The 12,842-nt window shown below is 38.6% G+C and overlaps 1 protein-coding gene across 12 annotated transcripts in view; it reads right to left on the bottom strand.

Annotated features, from left to right (window-relative positions):
- The window catches only part of FAM184A (family with sequence similarity 184 member A), a 52,375-nt gene that overhangs the window by 10,968 nt on the left and 28,565 nt on the right, over positions 1-12,842 (bottom strand). For 6 of the 12 annotated variants that reach the window (XM_006778426.2, XM_006778427.2, XM_006778420.2 and 3 more), the window contains 5 exons: positions 9,939-10,151; positions 7,118-7,271; positions 6,833-6,960; positions 5,108-5,292; positions 4,525-4,671 (listed from right to left, as the gene is read on the bottom strand). In XM_006778426.2, the coding sequence (XP_006778489.1) occupies positions 4,525-4,671; positions 5,108-5,292; positions 6,833-6,960; positions 7,118-7,271; positions 9,939-10,151 (827 nt within the window). Of the gene's footprint in view, positions 1-492; positions 679-4,222; positions 4,306-4,524; positions 4,672-4,809; positions 4,848-5,107; positions 5,293-6,832; positions 6,961-7,117; positions 7,272-9,938; positions 10,152-12,842 lie in introns of those variants that run through there. The other 6 variants (XM_006778425.2, XM_006778424.2, XM_006778422.2 and 3 more) reach the window with 4 other exon arrangements.

The following is a 12,842-nucleotide window of genomic DNA, read 5'->3' on the forward strand; positions in this document are numbered from 1 at the left end:
GGCTCGCCCTAATGACAGCGACTGATGCCCCACCTTGGTCTGGCGCCCCCACTCACCTGCTCTACCATCCTGCTGCGCTAATGCCCACCATGTTCTGCGCATGCCCTCTGGTGGTCAGCGCACATCATAGTGACTAGTAGTTCCGCCGTTCGGTCTATTTGCATATTAGCCTTTTATTATATAGGATTTTAATTGTAAAAAGACCAAAGAACTCGGTTATACCATCCTTTTCTACAGCCTGCAGGAAAAGTAGTAACTAAAGCAATTCAATGGCAACCATTTTTTCCCCCCAAAAAATTGTGGACCCAGATGACTTGTGACAATGGGACTACTACATCCTTATCTCACAAAGTTTATGAAAATAACCTGAATGGTAATTTAAAAACCAAAGGACAACAACAGAAAGCAACAGCTAAGAGAACTCAAACAACTTTTAAATACTAAGTAATTCTGATGTGGTGGGGTGCTTCTTTTCAATTAGGGGTTACTGACCTACTTAAAGTCCAAGTACAGAAACTCAGTATTTCCTCCAAGAAGAAATTGTCTTTTTTGCATCAGTATAGTGAGAGGTTAATGTTAAATAGACTGTTTTTGCATAATAAAGATCTGCCATTCTAGTGTATGTTTACATTTCGCTTGAACAGAGTTCTTTAAAACAGCCCATTCTCTCCTTTGTTTCTAAAACAAACAAAAACCATGAGGTTTTTTAATTAGCTAGAAATTTTTTACCAATATACTATATCACTCAAGAAAACAAAAATATTTCTGTAGCCCAGCCGGCGTGACTCAGTGGTTGAGCATCGACTATGAACCAGGAGGTCACGGTTCAATTCCCAGTCAGGGTACATGCAGGGGTTGTGGGCTCGATCCCCAGTAGGGGGTGTACAGGAGGCAGCCCGTCAATGATTCTCTCTCATCATTGATGTTTCTATCTCTCTCTCTCTCCCTCCCCCTTTCTCTCTGAAATCAATGAAGATATATTTAAAAATATATTTCTATAGAATGTCTGAAAATCTAAGAAAACTCTAATATCCAGCTCCACAGAAGAGGATTTCTAGTAATCATTCCGTGAGATACAGAACTCTTATCACCATTTCTACAATGTTTAGAGAGCACTTTCCGTCCTGTCAATCTTTTGCCCCCTCTTCCTTGGGATCCAGCGGGATTTGGGGCAGGGACAGAAGAACCTTCCAGCTGCTCCAGAGGCTCCTTGCTCCAGGCTTCAGCCCAGGAGGCTGACACATGTTCCCCTCCACTACCACCCACTTCCAAAGATCCAGGGGTTTTCTGATCTTGAAGTTTGAAAGCCAGCATGCAGTTGATTTAGGAACTTCAAAAATGTACCTTTAGTCCTTTGGGACAGACTGGGAATAGTCCAGTGTTGTTCCCCCCCAGCTCCTAAAGCTGGGATGGACACTTCCTGCTCACCATCTCTGTCTAAATGCGAGCCATTCAGCAGATCTAAGCAGGCTGCCTTTAAGAATATGGGGCAGAATTATCCAATAGTCTAAAAACTGTGTTTTCTAATAGAGGAGCTACTAGCCCACGTGTGGGTATTTATGGTATTTACATTTAAATTAAGTAAAATCAACTGAAACTTTAAAAAATAAATTCCTTAGTCTTGCTAGCCACAGTTCAAATGCTCAACAGCATTGTAGCTACTGTATTACATGGAGCAGATACCGGACATTTTCATTATCACAGAAACATCTGGACAAGTGCTGATCTGAAACGTTTGTTTGTTATAAACTAAAAGAGTAAACACCTAAAGCTAGAGGCGATCAGATTATGGCAGCAAGTTACTGGTGAGAAAGGAAGTATGATTGGTTGGCATAAACCTAGCTGAAGTATAAAACAGATGGTACATTTAGAAAAGTAATAAAGTATTTTACTTATGAGTAATACTAATTCTTCACTTACTAAAAATGATCATAATAGAAAAGCTAAGTTAGTGATTTACTACCTACTGAAAATCCATAATGTGCAAAACCATATAAAACAGAATTATCGTGAAAACAGAAACATAACCTTTGCTCTTTATAAAGTAACATTCCTAAGGAGACAGGGCACAGGACAGACAGTGGTCATTCTTTCTGTAAGCATGCTTTCCTAGCGTATACAGTGGGGGTTGCCAGGACTTCAGCCTCAGCCTGATAAATAACACTGAGGGCAGGAAAAAGGAGAGTCAAGGTGACACTGCTGTAATTAACTAGTTATTAATAACTAGTTGCCCGATGCACAAAATTCATGCGAGGGGCTCGGCCCTTGCAGCCCTGGCTTTATCCAGAAGGTCGTCTGGAAGGTAGTTCGGCTGTCCAGTCTAATTAGCATATTACACTTTTATTATTACAGATAGGAAAGGAGCAGAAGGGAGGCCAGGCATTATTAGCATGGCCATTTGGGCAGCTTCTCCAGGAAGTTGCAGTTTCACACTCCTCAGGGAACCATCGGCCCATTCCCCACAGATCACTGGGGAAAGGGGCCCAACCAAAGGGAGAAAGATGCATGTGCAGGGAAGTTGGGGTGACTAAGGAAGGTGACTATTAGGCACACTGGGGAACAGAGATCCTTGGCCAGAATAGGCGGGGCCACCGCAAGCCCAGGAAAATGTGGAAACACATAATCCCCTAAACAAAGGAGCTCCTGCTCTTGCTCTTGGCTCTCTTGCATTCATCCATGTGGCCCACAGCCATGCAGACCCCTCACACAATGGACTGATGGACTGCAACAGGGAACACAAACCAAGCTAGCCTGATGCTGCACTGGATACTGCTCCACTGAAGCCACAGCTACGCTTCTTCCCTGGTCCAACAAAGAGAAATGGGACCTCAGAAACTCAGGGGTTTGATTCACAGAAATGAAGCTTTCTGCAACACCTCCTCCTCTGGCGTGAGTCTCAGAAAATTCCTTGTCTTGGGCTGTCACAAGAAGCCCATCCCCATGAGCAACAGATGGGAACGTGGAGCTCTCCCCACACATGATAAAGGCACTGAGGTTTACTGTAACTCATTTTTGCAAAATGCCTGCGGTTATGAGCTCTTCTACATGGCAGGTATCTATCTGAACCCTTACTGTGGCTCAAATTACCTCCAATAACAGCAAGCAACAAAAATCACTGTGGCTGGGGAAATAATCTCATGGGTCTCCTCACTATTTCAAAAGTAATTTTATGAAGTGGTAAACGTTATAGGAAATCCTCAAACAAGTTTATTCATGAAACAGTCATTGAGTGCCCACTAATGTGAAAATTTGCATTTATCCAGAGGCCGCTGAAGTAAATGCCAAGGGCAGGAGGTCTATATTGTGTTTCAGTTTACGTGAATGCAAGTATATGCTGATATATATATATTTAATTTACTGTGAGTCTTAATTGGTTAAATGGGTAAAACGTGAGGAGATGATTTTTAGGCTGAGGAAAGGAGCTAGGGTAGTAATGACATAGGAGGTTATTCTAGATTGTAGAGGACAACACAGATAGGAAAGGAGAGTACATAGGCTGTGAAACTAAGGAAGAAACCAAGAAGGTCAGTATGGCTGAGCCAAATGCAGCAGCCAGGGAATAAGGTCACTATGGGATGAAGCAGGATAAAGTTTATTGAAGCTATGACTTTAACTTTGACTTTGAGACTGAGGATATGGGATTAGTCACTATTTGGACTTTATTGACATATGTAGAGATAATTATATATCTTTTATGGACCTTTTATTAATGGGTTGGAAAAGGAGAGACTGAAGGTGAATAAACCATCTGCAGCAGTTTAAAGTAGATTAATTCTGAGATAACTTAAGTAGGACCAGGGTTTGGGCCACAGAGATGAAGTAAATGCTAGTTGCACTGACTACAGCAGTTTATGAAATAAGTGTCTAGGAAAGAGAGGGGCTACGAAACATTGCTTAAAAATTAAGCAACAATTAGAAATTTGGGTTTTAATAATATTAGTTATTATGTATGACTTTATTTGTTATATTTTACCTTTATTGATTTTTAAAATCATAAAACAAATGCTTATTATAGACATTCAAACAATATCTAAGTAGAGTATATAACATTAAAAAGAAAGTCTTTGCTCGTCCTTACCCCCAATACCTCCTAATTCTAGTCCCTAAAGGGAACCACTATCATTAAAATTTTGTATTGGTTTTTTTAAGATCTTTTGATCTTTTTATAAAATATGTATTATTAGTATGATCTACTGGTCATAATATGCTCTTTATACTTAACCTTATATTGGGGACATCTTTTGAGTTTTCACCATGGATGACAGTTCATTATCCTCAGGGACAGTCTTTAGACAAATTTTCATCCTAGTAGAATTATAGAAGTAGCAGCTAATAAACATAATCATTCGGCTGACTGACCCTAATTAAAAAATGTCATACCACAATTAGCATCTGGAATATACACTTGTTTTCTTTTTTAAGTATCATTTAATTACTTCAAAAGAGTAGCTAAGCTGAGGTAAGACACAGTGCTCCTCAGGTTATTATTGGCATATGAATTTTCTTTAATATAATATGACTTACGACACTTGTAAAGCTGCATTTATTTCCTTGAGTAGCTCGTTAGTCTTATTAAAATCTGCCCGCATGATATTTTTCTCTCTGAGGTGGTCTGCTGTCATGACATCCAGCTCTTTCTCAAGTCTCTTGTTTAAATCTTGTTCATGCAACCTGTTTAATTTATTTTTGGTTAAGAAAATGTTATTCTCAAGTCAAGCTTTCAAACTTTCTATATTCTACCAGATTTGACATGGCTTTAGGAACAATATATAGGAAACTAATGGAAATAACCTAAAGTAAGTTACTCACTTTAATCTTCCAGCTTGTTAAAGTTGTCTCCTTTAATGCTTTTTGAAATAACATTTTTAAAGGATTTTAGTTAATTTTATACAATTGCCAAAGTGGATGAATGCATATACATCATTCAAAATATAACATTTCATCTACGTTCTAGATTATAACATAGTCAACAAGGTCAAAAGTGGTCTTCAATATCTTATTAGAAGACAGTCTAGTCATAAAAATAGGCCTGTATTGCTAAATACCATCACAACAGTCTGTCAGATAACACTGCAAATTCATCCTGATATAATAATGGCACACATACCTCATCTGTTGGTTAGATTCACTTCGTATTCTGAGAATTTCTTTCCCCTTAAATTCCAATTCTTTGGTTAGGGCACTTATATTTTCATGAAGGTGTTGTACCTCCTTATCCAAGTCAGAGATGTGATGCTCTCTGTGCCTTAATTCATCTTGTAGATCTGTTATTCTGCACATCTGCTCCTTACTCTGCAAAATGCAAATAATTCTTAAAAGTTTTCTACATATTTGCTTTCTGTGTTTATCTGAGGGAAAGAAAATGGAACACTGGAATGTCAAATGTAACACATCTGGCATTACTCCAAAAGCGAACTGCTGAAATGAGAACATGTCAAGGCCTCTTCTCTTTCCGTATTTATAAGTGTTTATATGCCTACAGCTTCAATAATGTCAGAGCTACAAGAGACCCAAAAGACCAAAAAAGCACATTTCCCTCATTTTACGGATGAGCAGACTAAAACCCAAGAGATGATTTGTCCAAGGAAGATTTATAATCAATGGCAGAACTGAAGTTAGAACACAGGGCTCTCACATATTCAACAAGTTATGTGGTCTACAATAAGATGCTGGCACCATTGTCCTTCAACCTAAAAAGGACCCACATCTATGGAGGCCATCCCAACACACATACACACACATCCCATGGCTTAGAAAGCAGACTATGTCCAAAGGCCACTGAAGTAAATACAGTTATCTTGTCTGAAAGAGAAATTTCCTTCTGTTTTCTTAGAAGTCAGTTTTCTAAAGTTCTACAGGCCTAGCTAGACATTGTTGATTTCAATGTTAGCAGCCCACTTGAAGAAAATATAACTTCCGTCCATGATTATAAGGTTTCTCATTTAAAACTTTCTAGTAATGAAAAGAAAATTTAGGCTGGTCATTTAACATAGCTGAAGACTAATAAAGTAAAAGTCATAAGTTTAATCTACCCGAATAAAAGAAAAAGATTCAAATTAACCGTACCTTCACGACACCCACCAGCCAATCAGGAGTGAGTAACCCAATAGTGAGCTGTTGGGTTAATTTGCATACACAGGCGCCAAGCGGCCAGGAGCGTTCCTCATCACCCCAGCTGTTCTGGGACTCTGGGCAGTGTGGGAAGGCAGAAAGGCAGCTCCGGGCCGGAGCGAAGGTGGTGCCGGCAGTCAGGGGAAGTAAGGCCCATTCTTGCACGAATCTTTGTGCATCAGGCCTCTAGTCTTATATAATAAAAGGATAATATGCAAATCGACTAAATGGTGGAATGACTGGTCGCTATGACGTGCACTGACCACCAGGAGGCAGACGCTCAACGCAGTAGCTGCCTCCTGGTGATCAGTGTGCTCCCACAGGGGGAGCGCTGCTCAGCCAGAAGCCCTAAGCCAGGCTCACAGCTGGCAAGCGTAGCGGCAGTGGCGGGAGCCTCTCCCACCTCTGCAGCAGTGCTAAGGATGTCTGACTGCCAGCAGTGCTAAGGATGTCTGACTGCCATCAGTTGGACATCCCCCAAGGGCTCCTGGACTGCGAGAGGGTGCAGGCCAGGCTGAGGGACCCCTCCAAATGCATGAATTTCATGCACTGGGCCTCTAGTAAACCAATAATAGCCTTCATCACACTGTCTAAAAAATCTAGATAGTAAATAATAATAACTTAAAAATACTAGTTATTATAAAATACTTTTCAGAAAATTGTGAACCTTCAAATCTACTCACATTTAAGAAATAATCACAGAACAGAATGTTTTCTCTACCTGTCTCCTGCTGATGTCTATGCTTCTCTCTAACTCCATTTTAGCAGCTGCCAATTCTTGGTGATGATTATGCCATAACAAATCAATTGCAGCTGCATGTTGATGGTTTAGTTCTGAACGTAAAGAAGCTGGAATCCAAGGATAAAAAGAGGTTTAGCATATTTTAAAAAATATTACAGATACATATATTTTTAAAAAAACAAAAAAAATTGTGATTTCATGTTAAATTTTTCAGTAGAAGAATGTGCAAATTAACATGACAAGACTATAACCCATTCAGAATACCAAGCATTGCCTTTCCTTCATCTTCTAGTTCAAACCGAAGAGTCTGGAGTTCCTGCTCCATTTCTACCCGGAAGCCCTCCATGGACTCTCTGTGTGCATCTTTTAATGACTGAAGCTCTGCAGAATGTTTCTGCTGTAAATGACTTTCAAGAGCCTACAATAGTAGAAAGATATTCAATTATGTTAGACTACAGGAAGAAAACTGCAAATAAAAATAAAATAATTACCAAACCCAATTATTACTTAAGAAAAACAAGGCATTTTTAATTCATTTACCAGAAAATTAAATAAAAGATAATCACCATTAAAACATAAATTAGTAGAGCCACTTTAAACAATAAACTAATTGTCATGAAACTAGTTTGACTCAATATATTGTGTTTGAATTGGAATATGGACTCTCGCCCTAAAGCAGTTTTCAATAAAGACATTTCTAAAGCTGCTAACAGGTGTGAACCACCTGAAATCAATGCATAATTCTTCTTTCAGACTTAGAAAAAACAAGATGAGGGTATTAACGTGAAAAAATCTTCGGATCAGGAAAGAAGAGATGGGGGCGCTTATAAATATCAAATATTGTGTAGCTACCTCCTATAGTCCTTCTGTATGACTGCACTTGTGAACAGAAGCAAAGGCTCTGAGAAGAGGTAGTTGAAAAAGGAAACCAAAGCTTTTTGTGTGATTCGTTTCAAAAGCCTAAACAGAGAGAACAGACTGCATGTGGCTAAGTGCCGGGAGCCGGTCCATCCTTGCTGTTTCAAGGGACCTGGCATATATGGCATACTTTTCTTAATATATTTGCTCACCTTCTTGGCGCTGTGTGTTTTAACCAAGGTCACCTCTCCGAGAAAGGTTGTTTCCCCAGGTAGGGATTTTCCCCTGAAGTTAGGGAGGGAATAAAACCTCTTAACCCCTTCCCCAGCAGAAATAGAAATTGATAGGATTGAAATCAACTGGTATAAATACAGATGTAACAAGACAACAGGACACAGAACCTAGAAGACAGAACCTAGATGAGAGAACCGAACCAGAACTTGGCTAGAAGACCTAGACAGAACTTGGCTGGAGATGCTGGCTACAGAACCTGGCTGAAGAACCTAGCAAGAGAACGTGGCTAGAGAACCTGGACAGAACCTGGCGACTGAACCTGCCTGGAGAACCTAGCAAGAGAACATGGACACAGAACCTGGCTGGAGATCCTAACCAGAACTTGGCTGGAGATCCAGACCAGAACTTGGCTGGAGATCGTGACTAGAGATCCTGGCTAGGTTGCTGATCTACTGAACGCTGTCTTACTGTCATTCCTTCTTCGCTGACTCCGTCCACACCTTTGGGGACCCCTGGACCTGCTGGGGTTGGACCCCGGCAGCTAAGACTATAGCCACAGGGGAAAAGACAGAACTCAGGTACTTCAGGTTTAGAGAGTGAACGGTGCAGGAGGGGTTTATCTGACTGTAACCTGTCACATGAAAGGTTTCTGGGAAAGATACCGTATTATAACTAAAGCAGCATTTTTTCAATCATTATTCTAAAATGCTGTTTTTACAAATTAGTATTTGGCTACTTTTATACACTGTTTTAAAAGTGTTTTTATTTCTGAAAAATAAAATGTACTCTGAATAGGGTAAAATACGGGACTTTTAGTTTAGACAACATTACTTGGGTAGCTTGGCTACCTAATGATCAACAATAAAATTGCAGATTCTGATTTCTCTTAAAAATGATTAGTTTTGAAAGGACTGAATGTGTAAAATTAAAGTACTAATATGAGAGCTTTTGTGTTATTCCAATTCACAAATGGCATCCAACGAATAGATTACTTAGCAATGCAATAGGCCTCATTTTTAACCAAAGGAACTTCCTTGACCAGATCATGAGACTTCATCTTACTATATTAAGTGAACTGTTTTTAAAAGGATGGAACTTTCTTGTTTTAATTTCTTTATAACATACCACTTCTTATATAATAATAGTGCCTGCTCCCAGATAAAGAATTAAGAGACAACTTATATCTGTAATGATTAGAGATATTGAAAATTATTATTAGTAAAACTGTATTTTTCTATCAATCTTTATCTTAATTACCATAAGGTCCTTAGGAGAAATTGGAAAATATAGTGTTAAGAAATAAACTATACCAAAATTAATCATAGTAAGACTATGTCAAACTACAATTTTAACAAAGAACTGAGTAATGGATATGGAGAGATTCTATATGCATAAATCTATTTGATTTAAATATCTGCTGAGTGATTTGTTTATATCACTATTTTTCATATAGCCTTTGGGCTGTACATAGGGGATTGCGCTATTTTTAAATGTCTGTAATTTCACTGTGAGTTTTGTACATTTTTTATAAGTGTGAGGAAAGAAATCGGGGTTGAAAAATATATAAATTATTTGGAATACATGCCTTTTGAAGATCCAGCCTGAAAGAGAAATACTAAAAATTTGATGAAAGACTACTGTCATTTCAAGATAGTATTAAGTGATTATAGTGGTTACAGCTCATTCAAACCACACTAAGCTTAATTAATCACTGTTAACTCTTTAACAAACCAGATGGACTATTAGTCTCATCATGAACTTGGCAATGTAATGGAAAACAGATATAATATATAAGCCCTAGTCTAACTTGTCCACGATAGTGTGTAACTACTGTATATGTTTAAATACTGTGACCCCTACAGGAAGTCATATACCAGAAAACACCTTGAAATAAAGCCACACTTTTCCTCGAGTTAAAGCACTGTAAGAGTTTGAAGGCTAATTATTATTAGGCTGCTGGACTTCATCTGAATAGATGTCACATTAATCTTACTCTTTGTTCCTTTTCCTTTTCTTCTTCCATAGTTTGAAAAGCAAGCACATGTGCTTCCTTTAAAGACTTGTGTCTCTGTTGATGTTGTTCCTCTAATTCCTCAAGCTCTTGTGTAAGTCGCTGTCGTTCTTGTGTGAACTGGGCTTGCAGTTGCTGCAAAGAAGTCTGGGACTGGGAAAGCTGCAGCTCCAGGTTCTGTTTCAGCAAGGAGATCTAGGCCACAGGATGGGACACGGTGAAGAAACACAAGGCACATTTCACAAATGGCTAATCGAAGAAGGGAAGCATTTCAACGATATCCACTGTAGTAAAACAACTGCCTTAAGAAAATACCTTAAAATGTTTACCATATATCATCGGTATCTAATCTTTAGGTAGTACCGCTTTCAATTCTATTGTTTAGTCGTTATCCTAAAAATAGAATTTAGTGACATTAAGTTTGTAGACTAAAGAACACTGAAGCTCACATTTAGAAATACAATGAACATCTATGTTGTACTGCAATAAATATTCACAATATGAAATTAAAACAAAAGTCAACTAATGTATTTAGATTATAGTCACTTCAGAGAGATAGTATTAAAAGTTAAACTGCTTATTTGTGAGGTAGTAATGTTGAGTTGTTTGGACTGTGGGCTCTGAGTTAAAATTCGAGCCTCACCACTTGCGAGTATTAACACCTCTGTGTGAGAATGAAGTATGTTACTATGCGTAGTTCACTTAGAACAGCTCCTGGAATGTAGTAAGTGCTCAATAAATGTTAGCTAAGATGATTTGAGGATTAAAAAGCTACTCTTTAAAAGATTTATCAGCTCATAATTTAGAATCCTTATTTAAAAAAAGATTTTTGAGGTTTTTATTTATCTCAAAAACCTTGCAAACCTTCAAGCTTTTTAAAAATCATAACCATCCCACAAGCCTCTAGTTATATCCTTATAATAATGACAGGTGCCTTTATTTCACTATTGAAAACTGATTTGTTACTCCTTTTGAAAACAGGTATCACCCTCAATGTCTGCATTGCTTCTGAGTGCCTTAAAATACTTAAAATTAAGTCCTTTTTAAAAGGTAAAGACACGAAATAAGTGTATAAATATATATGTATACTTCCCCTATACAGGAACTACATAGCCATATTCTAACAGAAGTGTGAATCTAAGGGGAGCAGAGGGGAAAGGGATAAAAGTTGTCAAATGTAGTAACTTAGGACACTATGTGTGTTCATATGCAAATAATACAGCTCCTGTGACCAGGAAAGCCAATGGGAAGAGGAAGCTTCATAGTGAGCTTTTGTAAAAGGGAAAAGACTCATTTGAGTGATGAAAGGCAGATACAGGCTGCCTCCCACCTCACAGAGGAAGGCACTGGCCAAGGAAGAGAAAGAGTGGAGAATCACTAGAGATGTAAAATAAGAGAGGAGGAACTGGAAGACAGAAAGGTCAGAGGCAAGCAGCAGGAAACGGTCAGAGGCCAGAGGCTACAGTGACGTTGGGTGGATAACTAAACGTCTGGCAGGGTTTTCGACAAAGTTCTAAATTGGGTTTAGTTGTAAAGGTTAGCACATGCCTTTATGAAGACAGTCAACCACTGGTGAGAAATGACACAGCTGACATGGATGTTCAATCCGTTTTAATGTAGTTCCAAAGGAGTGACTACCTACTGAAAGTTACATGAATTGTGCTTAATGATTCCTACACAAACCCAAGGTTTCGGAGGTTATTTCATGTGATTGGAATCTAGTGGAACTGCAGCGCTCTGGCTCCACGCAGTGCCCCCTCCCCACTTCCCCCCCTCCCTCCCCACAGCTTTAAGTGGCAGGAGCACCCATGATTTACAGACGGAAATAAACCCTGCAAGTGTGAAAACGGCAGGAGAATGTCACAGCACAACTCAGCTCAGGCCACACTTGGAATTAGGAACCCAAGACAAAATATACTGTTATTTCTCACCATTTTATGCAAAGAAGATCAGGATGAAATGAGCAGTAAGGACAATCCAGAAGGAAAAAAAATAATAAATCACAAAATGGTAAAAGGCAACAAAAATGTGTGTTTGTGAACACGGATATGTAACTAGCAGTCATTTTCTTCTCAGCTAGCTGGTTCTTGAAATAGAGAAGAAACCAACCCACTGTCTTCCCCAAATCAACTCTAGTCCCAGACCGAGCATGGAAACTCATGTGACTGCCATGTGACAACCTGTCAGAACACATGTAAGGAAAAGACTATGTTGCATGGAAAAAAAAGGACTGGTAATCAAAGCTATTACCTGGTCCTTGTCCAAATGAGGACTAAAACCCACCCAGCAGAACAACTGCTCACCAAGCTGTCCACCCTGGTATGTGTGTGTCCACCCGAAGAGAATGGGCATGTATTTCTCATGTGCACATAGGCACCACCATGTGGGCTAGCAGTGGCCCTGGATCCTGTCCTCCAATTAAGTGCGCACTTAGGTTAGTAAGAAACGAATCAGTTCCCAGCAGTGCCTCTTAATTCAGCAATACCTCCTTCAAAAGTTCACACATCAAAAAGAGCTCCCATGTTAATTTGACTACAATTCGACTCACAGTTGAACTACTTAAGGATGAAACTTATGAAGAAATATGACATTTAAAATGAATGAAATACAGTGATGTAATAGTTATACACTTAAAATCTAGCACTCTCTCAAACCTCACCAGCTTAAATAAAATACATTTAAATATTTAAATATACTTAAATATTTTACATCATAATATACTTTACCTTGAAAGGACTCCAAAGAAATATTTTTCATTTTAGAATATATGATTAATCTTTGTCTCTATACTCAAGAAAATATAAAGTATGTACAAAAAGACATTATCATGCAATTTAGTGTTCAAATATACTTAGTTTATATATTTTATATTAACTTTGAAAACAC

Source organism: Myotis davidii, unplaced genomic scaffold (assembly GCF_000327345.1).
Source record: "Myotis davidii unplaced genomic scaffold, ASM32734v1 scaffold147, whole genome shotgun sequence".
Taxonomy (NCBI): Eukaryota; Metazoa; Chordata; class Mammalia; order Chiroptera; family Vespertilionidae; genus Myotis; species Myotis davidii.